This window comes from Callorhinchus milii, unplaced genomic scaffold (assembly GCF_018977255.1).
Source record: "Callorhinchus milii isolate IMCB2004 unplaced genomic scaffold, IMCB_Cmil_1.0 Scaffold2, whole genome shotgun sequence".
NCBI classification, from domain to species: domain Eukaryota; kingdom Metazoa; phylum Chordata; class Chondrichthyes; order Chimaeriformes; family Callorhinchidae; genus Callorhinchus; species Callorhinchus milii.
This window is the reverse complement of record NW_024704743.1, coordinates 73,583,659-73,609,721: the sequence shown is the minus strand read 5'-3', so window position 1 is coordinate 73,609,721 and position 26,063 is coordinate 73,583,659. Positions and strand designations below refer to the sequence as shown.

At 40.6% G+C, this 26,063-nt stretch overlaps 1 protein-coding gene across 2 annotated transcripts in view; it reads left to right on the top strand.

The window, feature by feature from the left end:
- The window catches only part of si:dkey-12j5.1 (probable assembly chaperone of rpl4), a 181,917-nt gene that overhangs the window by 118,827 nt on the left and 37,027 nt on the right, over nucleotides 1–26,063 (top strand). The window contains exons 9-10 of one of the 2 annotated variants that reach the window (XM_042332441.1): nucleotides 18,289–18,368; nucleotides 22,998–23,051. In XM_042332441.1, coding sequence (XP_042188375.1) covers nucleotides 18,289–18,368; nucleotides 22,998–23,051 — 134 coding nt within the window. The remainder of the gene's footprint in view (nucleotides 1–18,288; nucleotides 18,369–22,997; nucleotides 23,052–26,063) is intronic. The other variant, XM_042332442.1, reaches the window with a different exon arrangement.

The window sequence follows — 26,063 nt, the reverse complement described above, 5'->3', positions numbered from 1 at the left end:
TCAGGAACATGGCATTTGGGCATGGTGAAGGAATTCCAATGCACGGCAGTGGTTTGTGCAGAGCTGAAATCATCAGAAAACAAATGGGATATTGATTCCAATATTCCTGCTGGCTTTTGATCTTGTACAACAGTTATTCTTAATATGTTCTTGGGCTAAAGCATAACCTGCCCTGTTTGTATGAGAGGTTGAAACATTTTTGAAATGGCCTTAACTAAAATTGCCAAAGTCTCAGTGTCTTAGTGAATAGTATTGCAAAGGAGATTCACAAGGATGATCCCAGAACTGAGAGGTTATACCTATCAGGAAAGGCTGAACATACTTGGACTCTTTTCTCTTGAAAAGAGGAGGGTAAGGGGTGACCTAATGGAGGTCTTTAAAACGATGAAAGGTTTTGATAGGGTAGTTGTTTCCACCTGTGGTGGAGAGCAAAACCAGGGGCCATCAATATAAAATAATCACAAATAGATAGAATCATAGAATCGTACAGCACAAAAAAGGCCATTTGGCACATCTATTCCTTTGAATAGAGCAATTAATGTCAATCCCACTCCCCAGCCCTTTCCCCATAACCCTGCAAACCCGTCCTCCTCAAATACCCATCCACCGCGTTTTTAAAAGTTGTTATCGAATCAGCCTCCACCACCCTTTCAGGCAATGCGTTCCAGATTCGAACAACTCGCTGAGCGAAAACATTTCTTCTCACCTCCCCTCTGCTTCTTTTAGAGACTATTTTAAATCTGTGACCTCGAGTCACCGACACACTTTTTTCCGTTTCTAACCTATCAAATCCCCTCATGATTTTGAAGAACTCTATTAGGTCTCCTCGTAACCTCCTCTGCTCCAATGAGAATAATCCCAACCTCTCTAACCTTTCCTCATAATCAAGGTCCCTCATTTCTGGTACCATTCTTGTAAATGTCCTCTGCATCTTTTCCAATGCCTTAACATCCTTGCTATAATGTGATGCCCAGAACTGGGCGCAATATTCTAACTGAGGCCTAACCAGTGTTTTATATAGGTTAATCATAACCTCCTGACTCTTGTACTCTATGCCCCTATTTATAAAACCTAGTATCCCATATGCCCTTTTTACAGCTTTATCTACCTGTCTTGCCATCTTCAAGGATTCATTTACCTGAACCCCGAGGTCTCTGTGTTCTTTCACCCCACTTAAGATTGTATTACCAGCCTATATTGCCTCCCCTCATTCTTTCTTCCAAAATGCATTACCTCACATTTCTCCACATTGAAATTCATCTGCGATGTGTCTGCCCACTTTACCACTCTGTCTATGTCTTATTGCAGTTGGCTACTATCCTTCTCACTGCTTACTACCCTATCTAACTTTGTGTCCTCTGCAAACTTGGAAATGGTGCTTGCTATACCCAAGTCCAAATGATTTATGTATATTAAGAAGAGCAGTGGTCCCATTACCGATCCCTGGGAGACGCCACTGTACACTTCCCTCCAGTCAGAAAAGCAACTGTTCACCACCACTCGCTGCTTTTTGTCTACCAGCCAGTTCTGGATCCATGCTGCCACTGTCCTTTTTATACCATGGGCTTCTATTTTTCTTACAAGTCCTTTTTTTATGTGGCACTTTGTCAAATGCCTTTTGAAAGTCCATATAAACTACATCAACTGCACTACCTTCATCCACCCTCTCCGTTACCTCATCGAAAAATTCTTATTAGATTTATTAGATAAGATTTGCCTTTAACAAATCCATGTTGTCTGTCCCTAATTAACCCATATTCTTCTTAGAGAAGATTTATTCTGTCCCGGATTATAGTCTCCAGGAGTTTCCCCACTAATGACGTTAGGCTAACTGGCCTGTAGTTCCCAGGTTTATCCTTCTGTCCCTTTTTGTACAGGGGAGTAACATTAGCCACTCTCCAGTCCTCTGGCACCACCCCTGTGTCCAACAAAGATTGAAAAATTGTAGCCAAAGCCTCTGCTATTTGTATCCGTGCCTCCCATAGTAACCTTGGCTGCATCCCATCCGGACCGGGCGACTTATCTATCTTGAGTCCAGTCAACCTTTTCAGTACTTCCTCTCTGTTTATACTTACCTATTCATTTCCTCTATCCTCGCCTCCGATACTGCGGCATTTGGTGCATCCACTTCTTTTGTGAAGACAGATGCAAAGTACTCATTCAGTGCATAAGCCATGCCCTCTGCCTCCACAATAAGATTTCCACCTTGGTCCTTAATTGGCCCCACCCTACCTTTGACTAAGCTTTCTTTCTTGATATGTTTGCAAAATATTTTAGGATTCCCTTTAATGTAACCTACTAACCTTTTTTTGTATAATCTTTTTGCCCCTCTTATTTCCTTTTTCAGTTCTCTTCTGTACTTCCTATATTCTATTTGGTTGTCTTCTGTATCTTGGGGTTGACATTTGTCATACGCCTCTTTTTTCTGCTTCATTCTAGACACAATTATCTTCGTCATCCAGGGAGGTTTGGATGCCCTACTTTTCCCTTTTGTGGGAATGTATTTGTTCTGTCCCCGAGCTATCTCATCCTTGAAGACTTCCCACTGCTCTTTAGTTGTTTTACCTGCCAATCTTTCTTTCCAGTCCACCTTGGCTAGGTCCCTTTCTAACTCACTGAAATTATCCCTCTTCCAGTTGAGTATCTTCACCTTTGATTGTTCCTTGTCCCTTTCCATATGCACTCTGAATCTAATGATGTTGTGATCACTGTTGTCCAGATGCTCTCCCACTGAAACCTGCTCCACTTGCCCTACTTCATTCCCCAGAACTAGATCCAGCACTGCTTCCTTCCTCGTTGGGCTGGAAACATACTGATCGAGAAAGTTGTCCTGTACGCATTTTAGGAATCTTTCCCCCTCCTTGCCCTTTGCGCTGTTGTTTTGCTATTCTATGTTGGGATAATTAAAGTCCCCCATTATTGGCCTTGCATCTGTCTGAGATCTGCTTACAGATCTGCTCACCTATTTCCTTCTCACTATTTGATGGTCTGTAGTATACCCCTACCAGCGTAACAGCTCCTTTTTTGTTCCTTAACTCTAACCAGATAGATTCTGTTTTGGGACCCTCCAGCACCTTGACCCTTTCCATGGCTATAACCGAGGGAAGTTAGAAGAAATTGGGAAGTTAGAAGAAATTTCTTCACACAGAGAGTAGTGGGAATGTGGAACTTGCTACCACAAAGAGTTGTTTAGGCAAATAGCACAGATGTATTTAAGGGGAAGCTAGATAGGTACATGAGCGAGAAAGAAATAGAAGATTATGCTTGAAGGCTTAGTTGAGGAAGGGCAGGAGGAGGCTCATGTGGAGCATAAACACCGGCATAGACCAGTTAGGCTGAATGGCCTGTTTCTCTGCTGTATATTCTAATGTATTCTAATGTAGTACGCCCTGACTGAGATGTTTCCGATTTGAATCCTGGGTGTAACTACTGAATGTTGCTGATTAATGTTATTAGAATAAAATATTTTTATTATAAAAAACAAAACAAGTTCTACTTGTGAATAGGAGCAATCTGTGCTTTCAATTATAGCCATGTAAAATGTAACATTTCACAGAATGATAGAAATGGAGAATAACAGGTACTTGTGAATGATTTCAAGACTTTAATGTGGATGTGTTCTAAGTAGTTTTTGGAAAAGGATCTCAAATTTGGTCTTAATTTGATGTCGATTTGTTTGGTCTTAATCCCAATCTACTAAACAAAATTCCAATAACAGCAACAATAATCCTTGCATTTGATATAGCACCTTTCACATTGAGAAGATGTCTCAAAACACTTCAAAAGGTTTACTGTTAAATTTAGTATGTTTGATCGGCAAATGCAGCAGTCAATTTGTGCACAGCAATGTCCCATAAGCAACCATGAAGTGGATGACCAAATGATCAGAACCTATTCAGATCTCATGGCTCAATTCAAAAAGCGTTCGAAAAGAGTCTATTCCTTGCTATTTGGCACTATACCAAAAGGATTATTTATTTATTTATTCAACTGTCCCGCGAGATAAAAGAGCGAACCAACTTCATTATCTCTCAGGAGAAAGCAGTTGAGTAATATTGGGAGAAATAGACTGACCACTGCGACTTTATTATCCGGTGGTTAAACCTTCACTGACGCATGGTGAATGTCTGCACAGGCCAGCCATCAGAATACTGCACCATAAATCCTGTATCTAAGGAGGCAGCCACTTACAGTGGAAAATCAATATACTGGTCTACATTAGTGCCCTCATTCATGAGTTTGGGATGGTGGTCACAATTGGTTTCAAATGGAAATAGTAGACTAAAAAGAAAGCCTGAATACTGAGATATCCTCATTGATGCCCACAAGGTGTTGTTGCCCTGGGATGTCCTCCCGACGTAAAGGGCACTATACAAATGTAATTTGTTGTTGTTGGGAAACTCACCTCCAAAGATAATAATAATAATAATCCTTGCATTTGACATAGCGCTTTTCACGTCGGGAGGACGTCCCAAAGCGCTTCACAGAACACACTGTAAAGTGAATTGACTGTATATTTGTGGGTGAACGCGGCAGCAAATTGCGCACAGCAATGTCCCACAAACATTTGTAGATTGAAAATGACCAATTTATTATTGTTTTTGGTTTTGGAGGGATTATTATTAGGCTCTGTGTGGAGTAAGGAAACTTGCCCAAGGTTTCACCCTCTGCCTGGAATTGAACTCAGGTCTCTCGCTTGCAAAGCGTGTGCTCTAACCACTGAGCTACAGGACTCCACAAGATGAGGCATTGTTTTGTTTACTGTCGCGATGGCTGCCATTGGCAGTAATACTGCAACATGAGCACTTTATGAGTTGCTAATCCTGTGGAAACAGTATCCTTCAGCAGCTGCTGGGTGTGAATTTGATGAACCTACTTCCCATGAATTCACACCTGCACCATCGCAAAGCTGTGTGTTGCTGCAGCTTAATGCTGTCGGAAGCTGTGGGCCTTCAGCATTTGGCACATCTACAAAGGAGATATAAGTGTACAGAGTTCTTTTTTAGATTTAGAAACATTAATCCATGCACTAACGGCACACGGAATATTATTTTAATAATGTAAAGGCTGTAATATTAGTTCAATTCAGTTGGTAACAATCTCATTTGGGAATGGAAGGCAGTGGCTTCAAGCCCCACATTGTGGCTTGAGCCGATAGTCTAGCCTCACACTCCAGTCCATTATTGGGTACCATTGAAATATCAAGCCAACAATCCTCCCTGTAAAACTGGTCATGTATATTTGAGGCACATTGCTGTGCACAAATTGCTTGCCACATTCGTGTACAAATGCACAATCACTATAGAGTAAATCTTGTGAAGTGCTTTGAGATATTTTGTCAACATGATAAAGCGCTATATTAAACGCAATGATGTTCAGTATTATTAATTTTCTGCACCTCAGTCCATTGCAGTTGCATTTCAAAGCATTGCACAATGCATTCAATAATTGGCATCAAATCCTATAAATAAATAATCGTTGCATTTGACATAACCACCAGAACAGTGAAAGATGTTAAACAGCTTCACAGGGAATTGCTGTCAAGTGTAGTGACTGTGCATTTATAGACTAACTGGTTATTGACAGGTAGGGGAGCAGAGCTTCTTTCATGTTCATCCAAAGGCCCCAAATGAGCTGTCACTCAGTAAATGTTAGTACCCATGCTGCTGAATATCTACAAAACCGATAAAGAAGTTTTAAGTGTGAGTTGTGCACGGTAGTTCTTGCAGTATTTTGTGGTCAGGACCTCCCTTATCAGAGAGGTTATCAAGACTTGAAGAGTTGCGTCAGGATGTTTTGACAGTTTTGTAGGATGGATGTTGGAGTGTGAAGAATTTGAAGCAAAGCTCCCTTATTTAATTTCTTCAGTGAATTGGAATGTTTACAGCACAGGCCAATTGGTCCACTTTGTCTGTGCTCGTGCTCACTAAAGCTATCAACTTTCATCCCATTACCCTTTAGTATTATTTTTCCTCAAGCATTTATTAATTTCCCTTTAAATGCTGTTATTAACTCAGCTTCAACAGTAAGTTGTAGTAAAGAATTACATATTTCTAACACGCGCCATTATCTAACCAACTAGTGAAACAAGTATGTTAGGCTGAATGGCCTCCTCATATTTTTCTATTATTTGTTCCTTGGTCTCTGAACAAAATTCTAACCACCCCATGTTTTCGGTTGCTGATAAATACTTAATTTATCTCCTCTGGTTGGAACTTTGAACTCACATATTCTAAGATGACACTTCATTGACCTGCTGTGGGGGGGGGGGGGCTGCTGCAATGTTGGAGTTGCCATCTTTCAGATGAGATATTAAACCAAGGCTCCATTTGCCTATCCTGCTGGATGTTTAAAGATCCCATGGCACTATTCAAAAAAAGAGTTTCTTGTGGTGTCCTCTCCAGCAATGCCCCAAATATATTTGGTCATTCGCTTCATGACTGTTTGTGTTCACAGTAAAATGCTGTGAAGAACTTTGAGACATCTTGACAACATCATAAAGTGCTTATATGAAATGCAAGGATTATTATTAAGTCTTTCTCTATTTACGCTTCTATCAAAGCTGTAATTTTGAAAACTTCTTATTAGATTCTTTGTCCCCACTAATTTTGTCAAGTTTCTTCACAAAACTATGACATTGCGGCCAATGAATCTATTTAGTAGGAAAGGACAAATGGTTAAAACCTGATTTTATTTTTCAGCTGTGTTTGTACAAAAAATACTTGTTTTATTTAAAGATATATCGATTGGTTATTGAACACTGCAGTCATAACAGAGCTTGTACGAGAGGGTGTAATAAAATCTGAAAGGGTCCTTAAAATCCCAACCAGAGGTACAACAGGACGTGATGGTCGGTCAGTGTTTCAGCATTCACTGTGCGTGTACACAGAAACCTAGTCCAGCGCACAGGAAGCCAGGTCATCAGGTTGTCACCGACATCACTTCCTGCATTTTTGTTTGGAAGCAATTGAATTCAACCATTTGCTAAATTCTAGATACAACCTGTTCCAGTCATTAATTACCCTTTGCATAAAAAAATCGTCCTGGTGTCTGCCCTAAAATTGCTCTTTGGTACCCTAAACCCGTTTCCTCTTGTTCTGCTGACATAGTGGCCACTGTCTGAAGAGAATATAAATGATTGTATTGGTCTTCGCCCCCTGCTCGGGTCCTGACCCAACTGTACAGCGCCTTGGGACGTCCTCCCGACGTGAAAGGCGCTCTATAAATGGCATCTTGTTGTTGTCTTTTTTGCCTTTTGAAAATGCACTAAAGCATTTTAACAAGGATTTTATAGATCCAAAATACTGCGCTATTACCAGGCTCCATTGTACTGTGTTTTGTGTTTGGCTCCTTGTTGGAATAATGCAATGCAGGAATATTTGTGGATATTAAAAAGTGACTTTTAATTTATATGAAAGTTCTTTGCCAATTTTAGAATTATGCCATCGTAACATTTCAACAGCTCAACAGATTAAGCAGGATAAATGCAATAATTGGGACCTGCCTATTATGTTAGCACAATTTGCATATATTTTAACAGATTATTCAAATTCCTGTTCTCCAGTGTTAAAATTAACAGGCAATTAGAAGTTTAAAGAAAGGGTGAAGAAGGCTGATTTGGATTCTGAACATTACTTGCCCAAACTGTAATAAGCAAATAATTGTACCTCCCATGATAATTGCAAAGTATCTCTTGAATTGAGAAGGATAAGGAAACTCTTTGACAATGTTCAGAGTTAGACTGACACAGTGGCCACTGTCTGAAGAGAACTATTGTGTCAGTCTAATTACCTTTTGAAACAATAGTATTTTAGAACTGACAATTTATATTTAGTTTCACATCAAGAGATCTCAAAGCACTTCACACATCTGACTGGGAACTTGAGCTTTAAACAAAGGTGCATATGAAAACAGATTTTAAGATGTGTTTTGAGAGAGTGAAGGGGAATCTTGAAGGATTTTAAGAATTTTAACTTAAAATGTACAACATATGGAGGACTTTAGTCAAGAGCCAAAATCCTTGCATGATTTCTACTCTGGGAGCAACTGTGTAAAACAACCACTCAAGTGTTGCCTGGGAACTGTGCCGCTGATGGTCAGTTCCCAGGTGGAGCTGAATTGGCAGCTTGGTAAATTTGCTCCACTGCGCCTTCAGCACACAGCCTCACATCTCCACTCAAGATATAAGTGAATTTGTGAAGATGGATGATAGAAATTTGCTTTATTTAAAAAAAAGAGATGAACTTAATGCTGCATGTTTAAACAATTTTCACCTCCCCTCTTTATGAATTACACATACAGTAATATATTTATGTAGATTTAATGATTCAACCTCACACATGCTTTCCCCATACAAATATAATTTGTAATATCCAGTTCAGAAGCAATAAGACTAAAGTACTCAACTACAATTTCCTGCTTTAAAAACTAATTACATTTTGGAGTGGTAAGTAAGTTTAGATAGATTTGAACAGGATTTTGTAATTAAATAAAAGTATTCTTGACTTCAGCTCCCCTGATAGCTCATCTTGTTTATTCAATGTGAGGTTGAACCACAAAGTCACTTCTGATCTGACCCCTGGTCTGTGCTACAATTGGTACTCTGTCCATGGAACTGGAGTAGGAACCTGGTTGTTAGTCAATTGGCGGATCGCTTTCCCAGGATAATAATTACTCCCCCCAAAAAAGCAATTTGGTCACTCAATCCAAGACTGTTGGTGGGACACTACTGTGCACAATTGGCTGCCGCATTTCACCCACAAAATACAGTGAATCTACTTTAATATATTCTGTGAAGTGCTTTGAGACACTTCAACAATATGAAAAGGCATTTATCAAATGCAAGGATTTTATTATTTTATTATTAACTGCACCTCTGCAGAAAGAAAGGGGAGTCAAACGTCCTCAGAGAGAATGAGGGGATTAAACTGAATAATGCTAGCGGCAATGATGTAGGGAAGCTTCAGTGGAGAATAGTCATTCAATGACTGAGGGAGATTTTGAGAAGCATGGATGGTTGTTATGATGTTGTTATAGGCAAATTGAGTTCGTCTGGCTTAGTTGATACAACTCTTGCCTCTGAGTCAGAAGGTTGTGAGTTCAAGCCGTACTTCAGGACTTTGAGCTCAAAGTCTAGGCTGACACTTCAGTACAGTGGTTGGGCACTGCATTTTAGATGTGCCATCCTTCGGATGAAACATTAAACTGAGGCTTCATCTTCCGGTTCAAGTTTACGTTAAAGATCCCATGGCAATATTCGAAAAGAGAAAGGAATTTCTCCCCACTTGTTCTGACCAACAAGCTTCCAGATAAAATTTGTCATTCACTTCATGGCTGTTTTGGGGACATTGTTGTATGCAAATTGGATGGTTCCGTTTGCCTGCAAAATACACAGTCATGACACTTTACTGTAAATCATGTGAAGCACTTTGAGACATCCTCTTGACATGACACTATGTCAAACAAAAGAATTTTTTTATTATTAAATGAATGTAAAGAATGTCATTAGTCGAGTGTATTTAAGCATTGTGGACAAGAATGCTTTTGTACTTTTGACATCCAGTGTCACAATACTAAGCGACAACGAAGCTTCAGTGGAGGGTAGTCACTCAATGACTGAGGGAGATCTTGAGAAGCATGGATGGTTCAACTTTGTTCAACTTTGAGAAGAATGAAGCTGCCTCTAATTTGACCCAACAAAGAACCTTATGTAGGAATATTGAGGATTAGTAAACCAATTTGTGGCCAGTCTCAAAGTTTTTTTCAGTAAAAGCATATTTACCTAAAGCCCTGTCTCTCAAAGCTATCTACTACTGCAATACAGAATCCATATTAGCTTTCAAGAGGTAGCTAGATAGATATCTAAAATGAAGTAATTTGAAAGGGGATTGGAAAAATGGGACTGAATGAATTGCTCTTTCAAAGAACCAGGGCAGACATGAAATATTGAAAGGCCTTCTTCTAAATCTAATTTCAGAACAATATCTCTCCTCAGTTGTGGAAATTGACTGATTGGTATGAGAGACAGAGATTTTTCGGACCACAGGGAGGGTTATAGGCTGTCTGAGTATGAGCACCATGACAGTACCACATCTTGGGAGGAGCCCACACATTGGGAAATGACTTACGTTTGCTCAAATTCATTTTGGAATCCTTGAAGCCAGCAGAAAGAGGAGACCTTCAACTTGTCTTGTCTGACCTGTCAGTCAGTCTGGCTGAATTTGACCTGATCTATCTAATTCCCTTAATCCCACAGTGCAAGATTTATTTTGATGAAATCAGCTAAAAAAAACAACCATTTTTTGTGGACTAGATGATCCATGGAGGTGGTGAAACTAGATTGTCAGTAAATCCAAGAAGGATTAAGAAACCATTTGAATGGCATGAGAAGCGAGAGCATAGTCTCCAATTATTTATTTTTAAACAATAAATAATATTAAAATAATATTTAAAAATAAATAATAATGTGCATTCGGTCATCTTCTCACCCGGTCTTGCCTTCCACCCTTCTGGATTCAACTTCCCCAGTTCGGGTGCAAACCCTTGACTGTCCAGCACTTTGGGATGTTCTCCCAATGTGAAAGATCCTATATGAATGCAATTCGTTGATGTTTTACTTTGAAACAGGTGTGTCACAATGATCTTTGCAGCTACTGTACTTTCATTTCTATGTTCTTGTCCCATAGAAAGTGCTACATCTATCCTTTCAGAAGGTTTGAACCTTACTCTAAATTAACAGGACATATTATATCAACACACAAGTTAATACTATCAAATGATCAATGTGCATTTTTCCGACTCTATATTCCTATATATCAAATTCAGGATCCTCATCCTTGCATTCTGTTAGTCACTGTTGGAAATTGGGTGCGCCATAAGTGAGCTCCGCAGTAGACCCGATCTAATCAATCCTGCACTCATCAGGGGCACATTTCAATGAGGCTTCCCTGTATTTTAGACTTGAGTAGTGGTTCTTTCATCTATTGAGCTTCCAGTTGAAAAGGTACTATAAGATCTAATACACAGCAATTTCTAACGGAATTTCTTAATAATGATTCCAATTGAATTTCTTCATGTAACTGGAAGAGCATCATGCTGTGTGGGCCAGAGTTCTATGTTTGATATATATCTGCTTACTGGGAGTAACTTCCCTTATTTTCATTAGATCTTCAATGTCCATATGCTATTAGAAATCACTGCCTATGCGACCCCAGGTTAGTATGTTATTGAATATGCAGATTCATGGGCACAGGCATTTGGTTTAACGGAAAACAAGTAGATAATCAGAGACTAAACATTACTTGTATAACTTCTGAGGCCTCCAGGCAAGAGTAACACGGATATGTACACTGTGACAGGCATTCCCTTCACAACTGCTCTACAGATGTTCAGCTAACAGCACAGGTTTGTAAAGGAATTTCTCTTGAGAATTATTTCCCTTTCATTCACTGTATGTGGTTTACAAATGTAATCTGAAACACTTGTATCTTAATTCAGAATATAAAGAGGACAAAGCCAGCGAATGAAAACTACCAGTTGTAGTAAAATTGTTCTGTTCCATTGGGAGTGGCAGCAAACTTCTGCTGTTTTCTTGTTGCTCTGATTGAATAATTCTGTATTATGAATTAATTGAAATAGTTGGATTTTTGTTATTTGGGGTTTATTGCAATTCTCCAATTTTCATTGAAATTTTTAGATGTTTTCACCTTTTCTCTGATCCTTGCCAAAACTCTTTTCAGACTTTCAAAGATGTCTTGTAACCTTGATGAATTGAACAGAAACCTCTAAAAGAGAGATTGTTAGTTTCCAGCTTCCTATTTTACCACCTTCACTTGTCTTCTTATCCCTTCATGCCCTGGCATCTGCTTACCTCTCCGACCTGCTTTCTCCCCAATCCACTATCTATTGCCTCCGCTCAACTGGCCCCAGCCTCCTGCTCATCCCCTGTGCCCTTAGTCCCACCATCGGTGGCCGTGTTTTCAGCCACAATGCCTGGAAACACTGGAACATACTTCCTCTGTCCTTCTACCTTGCCCCCTCCTTCCCCATCTTCAGGTCGTACCTGAAGACCTTCCCCTTCAATCTAACTTAGGGTTACCTTTCCCCGTTTGGGTTCGTGTTCCGCCACTGTCAAGCACTCTGGGACGCTATCCTGCATGAGGGGTGCTATATAAATGCACATTGTTTTTATTGTTGTGATCTCCTGCCAGTTGTTTTTAAAAATGTTCCCCCAACAGACACTGTTTTCTGTTTGCATTCTCATTTTATCTACCTAAGGCTGATAATCAGCTCACATGTAGTCATTTATTAATTGATTTGAGTGTCGTACCCACTGCTACTAAATGACAGCTAAATTGTGATGCAAAAGTGATAGGAAGGACTAATTTACAACTTCTGTCTTGCTGCTGAATTTTTCATATTTATCAAAATATGTGATTTAGATAAGTCAAAATAAGTCACCAAAGTACAAAAAAAAGAAAGCAAAATTTCTAAATAAAAGCTAACAACGTGGTTAAATAATTTATTGTGTGTTGTACATCTAAATCGAACAATTCACACAAAATACTTTAACCTTGTTTAATCTTTGACCACTCGCCTGTCGAATTCACATTCTTAAAGCACGTTATCAGCACAGATTTGTCTTTTGAATCTCACTTCACCAGACAAATGGGCTAATCGTGATGGTATTTCAGTGTAACGTTTTTAACATATGGATTTGATTTTTTAATTTCTTGGTAATCAAACCGTGCAGAAAATATTAGTCAATCATTACGATTTGAAATCTGTCTGTACTGTGTTCAGTGCTTCCTGAAGTGGTGACACACTAAGTTGCCCAGTGCAAGTGACATCCCTCAAACCTCTACTGTACTGTGCAAGGAGAGGCAAGAAAGAAAATGACTGATTATAGTGTTTTATCATGTCAAACTTTTCAAAGTGCTTCACAGGTAATTACTGTCAAGTGTAGTGACTGATTTTGTGGATAAGCACACAGTAAGGTCTTACAAACAGCTATAAGGTGAATGACCAATTTATCTGGAAGATTTTTATCCAGAGCACTGAGAGAAACTCTCTTTTCTTAAAATAGTGTCATGGGATTTTTATCATCTATGTGACGAACAGGCAGGACCTCAGTACAATGTCTCAGCCAAAAGACTTACAGTAAAGAATGCCGCTGTGAACATCAGTTATCAAGCAAAGGCTGAGAACATCTGACCAGTGGCTCAGATGACATCAATAACAACAAGCTGAAGGCTGGGGGAATTTATCCAGTTAGCCGAGCCACTGAAGTGTACATTCCAGCCTATGACATTGACTTGCTATCTCTTTCCCTGCCTTCAAAATCAACTCTGTATTTGTTCAAGCTCTTTCAATCCCTGCTCTGTGCTCACAATATTTCTCCTTGAGGCATTTGTTTACTTGTTTCTCAACTGATTGCCAACAGGGAAGGAGAAAATCAAAGCAAAACACAAAACGGGGACAAGTGCTACGTAGGACAATTGGTGTAATTATATTATTACCCACATCTATGGCTTGGGCAGACTAGGCACTGGGCAGCGATTCTTCCCCCTCTGCTCACGTTTACTCAAGCGACGAGAAGCTTGCCAGGCAGCATTCCCAATGCCAAGCTGCACTGCTCTAGCTAATTAAACTCTAGAACTAACGCCAATCCATACTCTAGGGTCAGCAAGACTTGGCTTTTGCCAGGCTGCGCTATTTTTGTGCAGATTAAGCAAGCAGGTGCATCCCTCCATAGACAGAGGGTGCACATCATTCCAGACAAATGGAAATTTCCCTTTATAAGGCACACCTTGATCTTGTGTGCTGCACATGCAGTGAAACTTCCTGTGTATAGTTACATTGTGTGCAACAACAACAACAACAAGATTCCATTTATAAAGCGCCTTTCACGTCAGGAGGACGTCCCAAGGCGCTGCACAGTTGGGTCATGACCCGAGCAGGGGGGTAGTGGTCAGGGTGAGGGGAGGGGAGGGAGCGAGGAGGGGGGAAATGGTCAGGGTGAGGGGAGGGATGGTAGGGAGCGAGAAGGGGGAAGAGAGTCGAGAGGGGAGCTAAAGGCTCGGTCAAAGAGAAAGGTTTTGAGACCGGCCTTGAAGGAGGAGAGGGAGAAGGCGGCGAAGGCACTGGGGGATAAAGTTCCAGAGCCTCGGGGCTGAGAGGCTGATGGCCCGGCCACCGATGGTAGGGCGATTGGGGCGGGGGGACGTGGAGCAGACCGGAGCCGGAGGAACGGAGGGTACGGGCAGGTAGGTAGGGGGATAGTAGGTTGGAGAGGTAGGAGGGAGCGAGGCCGTGAATGGCCTTGTAGGTGAGGATGAGGATCTTGAAATCAATCCTCTGGGGGATGGGGAGCCAGTGGAGGCGAGCGAGGGTGGGAGTGATGTGGTCCCGAAGCCTGGTGCGGGACAGTACACGAGCTGCAGAGTTCTGAATGACGTACACGAGCTGCAGAGTTCTGAATGACAATACATATGAAGTGATATTGACGATGATTTAACAACCTGGAAGGCAGACGTTTAACACAGGGTCTGAATTTATGGACCCAGGCCATCAAATGATGACAGTGTGCGGCACTCAATCTGGTTTGGATACTAATAAGCACACCGATGGGTTTCTTATGTTTTAGGCACCCAGGTGTCTTTCAATCTATGTATGAGAAAAGGTATGTGAGATATTTCAATGCAAATAATACTTTGTTTCGAGGAAATGAAGACATATAGTGTCTGGTTGCAAAATGCCTAAAACTGCTTTGGAGGAAGAAAAAGGTAGAAATACATCCATGTTATCTGCAGAACTCCTGTGTAAATCTATTGCACACTGTTAATGAATGGGTCATTGAACATAGAGTAACATGAAACTTATTTGAAGATATCTACATAGGTGATAATAATAATAATAATAATAATAATAATAATAATAATCCTTGCATTTGATATAGCGCTTTTCACGTCGGGAGGACGTCCCAAAGCGCTTCACAGAACACACTGTAAAGTGAATTGACTGTATATTTGTGGGCGAACGCGGCAGCCAATTGCGCACAGCAATGTCCCACAAACAGTCGTAGATGGAAAATGACCAATTTAATTATTGTTTTTGGTTTTTTGGAGGGATTATTATTAGGCGTGTGGAGTAAGGAAACTTGCCCAAGGTTTCGCCCTGCCTGGAATTGAACTCAGGTCTCTCACTTGCAAAGCGAGTGCTCTAACCACTGAGCTACAGGACTCCACTACAGGTGATCACACAAACCTAACGCATCATTTTACACAAGTCCTTGGGGGATTTTCTTGGGGAATACTAGGGTTGCACATGCTCCTGGCAATTAGGATTTATTTTATCCTATCTAATTTTATTATTTTATTTTATTATTTTATAGAACAGGCAGACGCAGTATCAGTTTAGTGTCTCTCTGATCCCTTCAACATGACAAGAAAATGTGGTTGAAGAGTGAAAATCTTTGGGAAGACTATTACCCACCTGTGGCCTGGAGCAACTTTAGTGATGAGACCAGGTTGTCAGCCCCTCTGCAAGATTTTGACTGAAATACCAGTTCAAGAGTTGCAGTTGCTTTCGGCAGATGTCCAAGTTTAAGGCAGGAACATGAGAGGCATTTGAGCCATACCTCACCATTCTGCACCAGTAATCCCAATGGCAGGCACACTGTGTGGACCTCTCACCCCCACTTTGTGTTGTTCTCTGGAACACTTGCATCCAGAAGTTCAGATGCAGAGTGAACCATCAATTCCTGAACCAGGAATCGTGGCACCTGTGGATTAAACTATGAGAAACACGTGGCTCATTTATCAGTCCTTGGATTGATTCTGAGCTCTTGGCACCCTGATAATCTGTCTTTCTTTTAGTTCCCTCTGGACCTACCTATAATTATAGCATGTATTACATTGCCAGGGTTGTTGGTACAGTTTAGGAACTTCCCCAACCATTCTCCCCTCCACTGGTGGGCTTAAACTCAGACGATTTTATTTATGAGATCACAAGATTAGTTTGGATGAAGAAGGCCCTTCAGCCCATTTGATCTCATCCCTCCAGAATACCCACTCTACTGTCCTCCCATTACAATGTCAACCTGCTTTTAAATGAGTCCAGTGTTAAGGCGTAGACCACCTTTCCTGTTCCAGTTGTTGATGACCCTCTGGCTGAAGATAAACTTCCTGGTGTCTTTCTTGAAATTGTTCTTTTGCTCTACTCTCATCGTGCGTCCTACTGAAAGAAAATGATAGATGCTTAAAAATCAATATTGAAGATAAATGCTCCTACTTGGCCAGATAACACATATTTCTTTATCCGTGTTTTTTTTCAGTAAGTATTCACTAATACAACATTAATAATAATAATCCTTGCATTTGATATAGAGTTTTTCACGTCTTCTAGACGTCTCGAAGCGATTCACAATTCACGCACGTGAATTGACTGTATATTAATGGGCGAAATGTGGCAGTCAATTGCACACAGCAGTGTCCCACAAACGGCCATAGATTGAAGCGAACAATTTATTATTGTTTCTCTATTAGTTCTGACGACATTTGCTTCGGTTCCCTAAGAACTTTACAAACTTTGAGGCACTTTTTGAAGAGCCTCAGTTTGAATTATTTATTAATAATTGCTATTTAAACACTTATTCCATGTATAAGCAGTTTTAAGCCCATACTGTGACGGTGTGCCTCATAAGCAAGTCGGTTTTTATTTTTCTTTCCCTTGCCCAAGGATGCTGAGACCTATTGTAGCAACACCAACAATAAATTGCATTTACAGAGCGCGTTTACGTCAGGACAACGTCCCAAGGTGCTGAACTGTGAAGGGTTTGCACCTGAGCTGGGGGTTAGAGTCAAGAAGGGTGGAGGGCAATGGGGGCGGAGGAGGGAAGATGACCGAAGGCACGGCCTTAGAAGAAGGTCTTGAGACGAGCCTTGAAGTAGGTTAGGGTTAGGTTTAGGGCGAGGCAAAGGGACCTTTACTGGCATCCCATATGAGATCAGTTAACTAAGCAAAAATTGGGAATGAAACCTAGTACAGTTATTTGTTGAGGAATGAACAAATTGCTATACATGTGAGTCTGTCACCAGTGCTCAGTGCCGGCCTTTCTCAGAATGCCTTATAATAATAATAATTCTTGGTATTTGATGTAGCAGCTAAACCATCAAAAAATCTCGAAGACTCAATTGCTATAAACTGTAGTGATTGTATATTTTGTAGGTGAATGTGGCAGCCAAATTGCACACAAACTTTCACAAAAGTTGTGAAGTGAAGCACCGTTTTTTTTGTATAGGGCTTGTTGACCAGGACACCGGGAGAAACTCTTTTTGAATAGTTCCTTGAAATCTTTAACATCCACCTTCAAACTGATAGATGGGACCTCAGTTTAACATCTTATCAATGGACTGCATCTCTGGCAATGCAGCCCTTCCAACACTTTATTGGATATGTTTATAAAGTGGAAAGAATACTAGACTAACTAAATTGCAGATTGCAATTGCAATTCTCAGATTGCAGATTGCAATTCTCTGATGTGACAGGTTCCAAAATTAAAATTTGTGGAGTCCTGTAGCTCAGTGGTTAGAGCACTCGCTTTGCAAGTGAGAGACCTGAGTTCAATTCCAGGCAGGGCGAAACCTTGGGCAAGTTTCCTTACTCCACACGCCTAATAATAATCCCTCCAAAAAACCAAAATCAATAATTAAATTGGTCATTTTCAATCTACGACTGTTTGTGGGACATTGCTGTGCGCAATTGGCTGCCGCGTTCGCCCACAAATATACAGTCAATTCACTTTACAGTGTGTTCTCTGTTCTGTGAAGCGCTTTGGGACGTCCTCCTGACGTGAAAAGCGCTATATCAAATGCAAGGATTATTAAGGATTATTATTATTAAAATCAATCAATACACAGATTAAGATGTTATAAAAGTATATAATTCATGATTGTAAATACAGAGTTTATTCCCTGAGTGTTAACGTAAATTGGGCATGTTGCTGGTCCAGTATTATTCTCCTTCTTTCATTCTGTCTGTTCACTCCCTCCATGCCCCACCCACCCCCACATCTAGTAAACTACATTCAGGTTTCAATCAAACAGGAAGGGAAGGATCACCTCTCAGACAAAACAGGAGGAGGTGGCAGTGTGGTAAAATAGGATAGAGTTAAATTAGGTGGTTCATGTGGAGAATAAACACCAGTGCAGAGTTGACAACCCAATTGACCTGTCTCTGTCCTGTAACATTATATGACTCCACAAAAGCCTTTTCTTGTATTCTATTCAGGAATGCCAAGGAAATCCCGGAATAGCCTCCCCAGATGTAGGAGCAGCAGGTGGGACTTGGAGGAACTTAGACTTCCCAGAGTGAGTTAAGAATTGTTTAGAGGAAAGTAAATATTTGGCATAAAAGAGGAAAGAGAAAGTCTTAGAGATTTGATTCAAACAATGAAGCAGTTGTGAGAATCTCATTGGAGATCAGCGTGGATAGGGAGGCCGAGAGTATCAGTAGATGAAGAAGGATTAAGAGTGGAGCCATCACAGATGACAGATGTGGTAACTTTTGCTTAGGCTTGTGAGAAGCGTGAATAAACTCTACCTTTGAGGAATTGTAAGAAAGTAAGGTTATCATTGCCCCATCAAAACGCATGGAGGAGATCAAAGTCTAGCAAATCGGGCATTGGGCTGTGAAGGGTTTGATGGTTGTGAGCATTGAGAACAGATACGCTGTCTGAAGGAAGCCACTGAATGTAAAGTGGAATTATCAGCGAAAGAGTGGCTGGTTGTATAGTGAGAAGAGAAGGGCGTTGATGTAGCAAAGGAGCAAAGTGGGTGAGTGAACAGAGCCCTGGGGAAACCCATAATTGATGGGAAAAAAGATCATTAGATTGAGATTAAAAGATCGCTTGGCTGAGGATTTTTATTTTTCTGCTCACAGGTCTGTATCTTACAAAACAAACTATGAATGATTCAGCAGATTGCATTATCGGAATTGTAATTTGAAACCTGACTGGAGTTCTGGTTCGAAAGCTAGCATTATCCCCTCGTATCTCCAGACATGTTTATGGAAATCCTGGAGTAACTAGAGGGAATTTGTCAAGCCTAGACATTTCTTGACTTAGTTATGACCCTGACTCGATTCAGCCATGTGCACCATCAGACCACTGCAATGATTTTACAAGGGCAGCTGTAAGCATCAAATCAAGTGCAATCCAGAGACCTTTACACTTAAAAGACCTTGACAAAGTGATTCATAATTGTTCTGAAATCAGTAAACTCAAGAGTTATGGCCGATCTGAATATGAACACTGTTGATCTCACAGTAATGTTCAGTGCCAGAGGCAGTGAAATGACCAAAGTCACAGTAGGATGTTTGCACTGTACACTACAAGCTATCGAAAGTGTGGGATGGGGGGAGTATGTTCTTTGATGCTATCTATACTACAGATCAAGTTAGCAAATTACTGGCCGTCTGCATGGAATACAAAGGCAGTTGTACCACTGTAGAGCAGCATGTGTTATTTCTTACCCCCAAAAAATTCTCTGTTTCATAATCCTGGTCTAACGTCTTGCTTTTGGAAGGTACCTCTTTGTACTGTCAAGCAATATGAAGCTGCACAATAAAACTTGGCACGCATCAAGGTAGCAATTAGAAGTGATAAGTAAGCATGTTAACTCCCTTGTCTTTTAAAATACAATGTTAAATTTATTCATCTTGTCCAAGGTGCTGATTAAGATTACAGTACACCCTGGGACTTCATAGAATTGCATAGAACGTTATAGCACAGAAACAGGCTATTTTGCCCAACTAGTCCATGCTGGTGTTTATGCTCCACGTGAACCTCTTAAACCTCTCTCTGATACCCAGCTTACTTTGAAAATCTATGATCACACAGGTTACAATGTCATCTGACTCCCAGGAATGTGTTACAATCTTCTAATGTCTTTTTCAGGAACATCAGTTATTCTCTGGACATTTCAAAAACAAATGAAAGGCAGGAACAATAATAACAAGCCCAATGTCGAGACTTTGAACTCATATAGTCTAGGCTGACACTCCATTGCAGTGCTGGGATGTACTACATTATTGGAGGTATCTTCCTTCAGGTGAGACATTAAACTGAGATCTCATCTGCCTGTTCAGTTGGACGTTAAAGATCCTGTGGTACTATTTGAAATGAGAAGGGAATTCCTCTGGTATCCTGGCCAATAAGCCAACTGGTAAAATTAGTCATTCACCTGTTTGTGAGACACCTCTGTACACATATTGACTGCCACATTTGCCTACAAAATACACTTTATAGTCCTGTGAAGTGCTTTGAGATGATAAAGAGCTATATCAAATACAAGAATTATTATTATAATCAGCAAATTTTCAGGAAATAATGATATTATTATCTCCTGAAGCATCTTTCCCGTGGAAGGTGTTTATGCTGCCATTCTCCTGATGAGTGCTTGTTCAGGCTTCATGTGAGTGAGAATTGAAGAGGCAGATTTGAGCCAAGTTTGCCCGACATTGTGTAAGATTGGCGAATGAAATAGAAGCAGTATTAAGTTAGAGTGACTACTGATCCATGCCTCGCTATCTTGGAAATTTTTATCCACTTGCACATGGCACATGGCCCTCCCCTAACGTGCCTCACATTCAGGATAGTCTTTACCAAGAATGTTTTGGTGAGTATTATTTAATTCTGATAATGTATCAACACTCTGCACAGCGCACACTCTGTGACATAAATTACTGTGCACAAGATGAAAGCAAGCAAAGTGTTCACTTCTCTGCCAATTATCTTCAGTTCAACGTATTAAAAATTTCTAAATGCAATAGTCAAGTTGGTGAAAGGAATAAAGACTCTGCTAGCTGTCAAGTTAAGTCTGATAAATGACACCTGCATATAATTAATACTGTCATCTTCTTTCAGTCCACAACGCGACCGCAGTAACTGTAGATTGTAATTGTCATCTTTGTCACATAAAATGTGCTGTTATTAAGTTCAGACTGGATTTTATTGCCTTGAATGCTCATAAATTGAATGGTCAGTCATTTAAATTACTAGGTAGAGTACTCCACGCATTGCACTTGATCTTCTGCATGAGACAATCTACTTGATTTGAGCCCTACTGAACCTAATTGCATTTCTTTTAGCTAAATTCCAAGAGACATAGACAGATTATAACCTATAAACTGAACTAATCTGACAGCCCTGACTGCCTCTGTTGAAGGCAATTTAACTGTTCCTTATGGAACAGCTGTTTTGCCATATTTACACACAATATATTATTTTCAAGCATTTGGGGATGGAAGCCAGTTTTAAAAACAATTTTACGCAAAGCGCGGCAGGTGGAGGAGGATAAATCTTTCTCACTGGGCAAATCTATTTACTAAATAATTTCTATCCTTTAATAGACTTTGGTCATGAATAATGTAAGCAGTGAGTAGCAGAGGTTACTGGCAGGCGTTTGTTAGATGAAGAATTCAAGAACATAACTGTGTTTAAGTCCTATTGCCATCAGTTCAAATTTGCAAAATATTGTACTCGTATCTTAAAACGTCATATTGAACAAGTCATGTGTTACCAGGATTCTGGGTCCCTAAGCCTTGGCTCTTGTCAACGTGCACCCAATACTCCAGGCAAGAAAACTATTATCGAGATGTGAGGAGAGGGATGACCTCTCACTGCTCCATATACCACAGAGTAGAGGGACAGCTTCTCTCGCTTTGCATTACTAACCAGTGCATAGCCGTAAAATCAGACCTTAGAGCTACATCAACTTGCATTTATATAGCACCCTCCTCATCAGGCAGCATCCCAGAGCGCTTAACAATGGTGGAGCCCGATGGTGAGCCAGGGGGAGGGGGAAGGTGACCATAGACACGGTCGGAAAGGAAGGTCTTCAGTCGCAACCTGAAAATGAGGAAAGGGGTCAAGCAAAGGGATTGAAGGTGGCAGTTCCATAGCTTCGGGGCATAGTGGCTGAAGGCATGGCCGCCAATGGTGGAGCGGAGGATTCGAGGGACAAGGAGGCCGGAGCCATTAGAGCAGAGGCAGCGGACACTGCTATGAGGAAAGAGGAGGTTGAAGAGATCGAAGAGTGTCAAGTCATGAGCTGAGGTTAGAGCTGAGCTGAGATCAGGAAGCATTTCTTCACGTATAGGGTTGTGAAGATGTGGACAGCTCTGCTCCAGAAAACTAGAGTAAAATTGATACAACAACAACAACTTGAATTTACGTTGCTCCCTTCGTGCGTTTTGGAGCACTTAACAGTGACGGAGCCTGATGCCAAACTGGAAGGAAGGAGGAGGTGACCATAAGCATGGTGGAAGAGAAAGGTCTTCAGTCGTGATCTAAAAGAGGGGAAGGAGGGGGCAAGATGGAGGGATTGAGGAAGAGTTCCAAAGTTTCAGGGCATAATGGCTGAAAGCATGGCCCCTGATTGTGAACAGGTGTCTTCTCTTGCTGTTGGAGTGAGCTGGTGATTCTACTGAGCCTCACTGGGTAGAAAGAGTGCTTTTTGGGAAAAGAGTACCATAATACAACAACAACAACTTGCATTTATATAGCACCCTTCACGTGGGGTAGCGTCCCGGAGCGTTTAAATGGTAATGGTGCCTTGCTTCAGAAAAAGCGATTTAGGCTTAAAATGCACCTTCGACAAGTAACCATCAGACTGACTTTTAAGGCGATCTGGGGTTGGATTTGAGTGAACGTGGGATTGCCTGGAGGAGCTGTGCTTTCTAGACGTTTCTGAGGCTTATTGTTCAGTGCGGGCCATTTACCTTCCCACTTTCTTGTTGCATTTTTCCAATCACAAGTTTGTATCTTTATGTCGTCAACATTATCTGTGTTTTTCACCTCCTTGGCCCACACCCCCAGCTCAGGTGCAAACCCTGGACTGGCCAACACCTTGGGACATCCTTCTAATGTGAAAGGCACTACTGCACATAAAAGTAAATTTGTATTGTGCTAATGAATATTCTTTTGTATCTGCTCACAGGTTGCTGTTGAGATTCTTGAGGGGCTCTTGGAAGAGGATGATGAAGTTGTACAGGTGGGATAACATTCACTATTTGTGCTGGGTGCTATTGGGTGGGTTTTTTGCCGAGTACATATGTGAGACACCGACATAGCAGTTAAGCTAAAAAATAAAAAAAAAAAGCCTCCAGTCCTCAATTCTCTTGCCAGAGGAAACAGAGAACACTGTTCAGCTTGTCAAAGCCCTTTATAATTTTATATACCTCGATCAGATCACACTTCAACCGCCTGAACTCGAGAGAATACAATCCCAAGTTTTTCCATCCTTTCATCATAATTTAGGCCCTTCACCAGAAATTATTCTAGTAAATCGACACTGCATCCTTTCTAACACGAATATATGTTTCTTAAGGTTTTGTGCCCAAATTGCACAGAGTACTTCAAACCATTGTTTTATACAACTTTAACATCACTTCTTGACTTCTCTATTTCTAACATCCTTGTGATAAATGTCAACATTGTGTTAGCTATTTTGATTACCTCCTGCACCTATGCATAACATTTTAAAGATTTATGAACCCGAACATCCTTTACTCAATAACCCAGCTAACAGTTTCTCCATCAAGTGTTCATTCTCCAGCTAGGACTATCCTACCCCTTAGGGCTTTGGCTTGCAGGGTTAATGGGAGCTGAGTGTGAGTGTGCCGGTCTGCCTCTTCATCTCCTGCTAACCACCCAGGCTGGTTGGTCTGTCATTAGCAATCCCTTGGACAGTCGTGGTGACCCGGACCAGTGCTTGTATATCGGGTGACTTTGCTCCTAGGCTTTGTCTGGGAATCACTGTAGGTGGCTGGGAAGTCAAGTAAACCCTCCTTTTATCTACCTGGTGACTTTATTTTGATTGACTATTGGTTCCAGAGGGTGCAGAAATGAATGAAAGATGGTGGACACTCATTGAGTGGATCCTTCAGTATTTGGTGTCTGTATTCAGCTATGGGGATATTTCTAACTGATGGCAGGTTTTGAGCCTTGCCCTTCTGCCTGTGACTTAAGCATTGTGCAGTCCCCAGATTGCCAGCCCAATGGCAGCTAATGAGAGAGAAAAACAGCGGAGAAGAGATTTTCACTGCAGGTAATGACGCTCACTGCTGATCAATTCATGCAGAACAGATGTAGGTGTTAAATAGTTCAATTAACTAATCTTTTCTCACTTTACATCAGTGTAAACTTTACAATGTATTCTGACCTAAATGGGACACGAAAATGAACAACAGAAGAAAGTTAAATAGCCAGAGAAAGAGAAATTAAGAAAATATAGATTAAGAGAAATGTCAGATAGAGAGTAGAAGAAAATCAAAGAGAGGGAAATAGAGGAATGACAGAAAAAGAAACATCAGAGAGAGAAAAAGAATAGAGGAAAATCAGAGAGAGAGAAATAAAATAGAGAAATGTTAGAGATAGAAAAATAGAGGAGTATCAGAGAGAGAGAGAGTAATAGAGCAACATCAGAGAGAGAGATAAAGGAAGAGAGAAATAGTTAAACTTCAAGGGAGAGAAGAGTAACAAAAGAATAGCACAAAGTAGTGTGAGAAGAGAGAATGGAAGCATAAAACCAAAGCGAACAGTGACAAAAAAAAATGTCAGAAATATAAATACCTCATGTTTTGTTCAGTATCTTGGCTGGGTATGTACATTTAGAAACATTTTAGAAAAAGATTTGATTGGTTCCCTTCTCACTCTTGCAATGTTGTCATTTGTATTCAGGAACATAATGCCTCAAGGTTTTGCTGACTACTCTCTTGTTTTTACTCCTATATTGTAAAATAGGAGTATCATTAACCCTCAAAACCATGAGGCAGGTCTTTAAAATTATGAAAGGTTTTGATAGGGTAGACATAGGGAAGATGTTTCCACTTGTGGGGGAGACCAAAAGCAGGAGCCATCAATATAAGATATTCACAAATAGATCAAATAGGGAAGTTAGAAGAAATTTCTTCACACAGAGAGTGGTGGGAATGTGGAACTTGCTACCACAAGGAGTTGTTGAGGTAAATAGCAAAGATATATTTAAGGGAAAGCTAGATAGGTACATGAGAGAGAAAGGAATAGAAGGTTATGCTTGAAGGCTTAGTTGAGGAGGGGCAGGAGGAGGCTCATGTGGAGCATAAACACCGGCATAAACCAGTTGGGCCGAATGGCCTGTTTCTGTGCTGTATATTCTAATGTACTCTAATGTAATGTATATTTTCAGTATGGTGTATTTCCTCAACAGTGATCATCTACTGGCAACTCGGGTCTCATTCCTTGGTCCTTTCCTATTATCTACTATATGCTTCCCATTTGATGGCATGATTTATTGTAAGGATAAGAATAATAACAATGCTTGTGTTTGAAATAGACCTTATCACATTGTCAAGAGGTCACAAAACGCTTCACAGGATATTTTTGTGTATATGTAGGTGAATGTGGCATACAATTTGCATAAAGCGATATCCCATAAACAACCACAAAGTGAATGACTGATTTTACCTGGGGGATGTTGGCTAGTATACCAAATAGAGGGGTGGGGGGCGTGAGGTGCTCACCTTCCACATGTATGCCAATGACCCCAGTTCAACTATTGACCTACTAGACATCAGATCTTGGATCATCAGCCTTAACTTTGTTTAGCAGAATGTGTGCAAAACTGCAGCAGTCTTGTTCCGCCTTCTCACCTATGCCTCCTACTCCATCAGCCGAATCTGGCTGATTGCTCCAGACAATAGTTTACCAACAACTGAACCTCTCCATTTACTACGTTTACCACTCTCTAGTTTTCTGCCACAATTTTTCTTTCCATAGAAATTTGGGAAAATTATAATGGTGTGAGATTAGTTTCATGGCTCAAAAAAATGACTCATTCCAGAGGGACAAGATCAACAGTAGCATTTAAATGAAATGTATGAGGACCAAGTGGGCAGCCATTTGGTGACTATTAATCTTTAGTATTTATTGTTTTTTTTCTCCAAAAGGTGCAGTAAACCGTGACGAAAATGCCATTAGTGGTAGGAATATCCAATTTGGACAATTTGTTAATATGATGAATTTC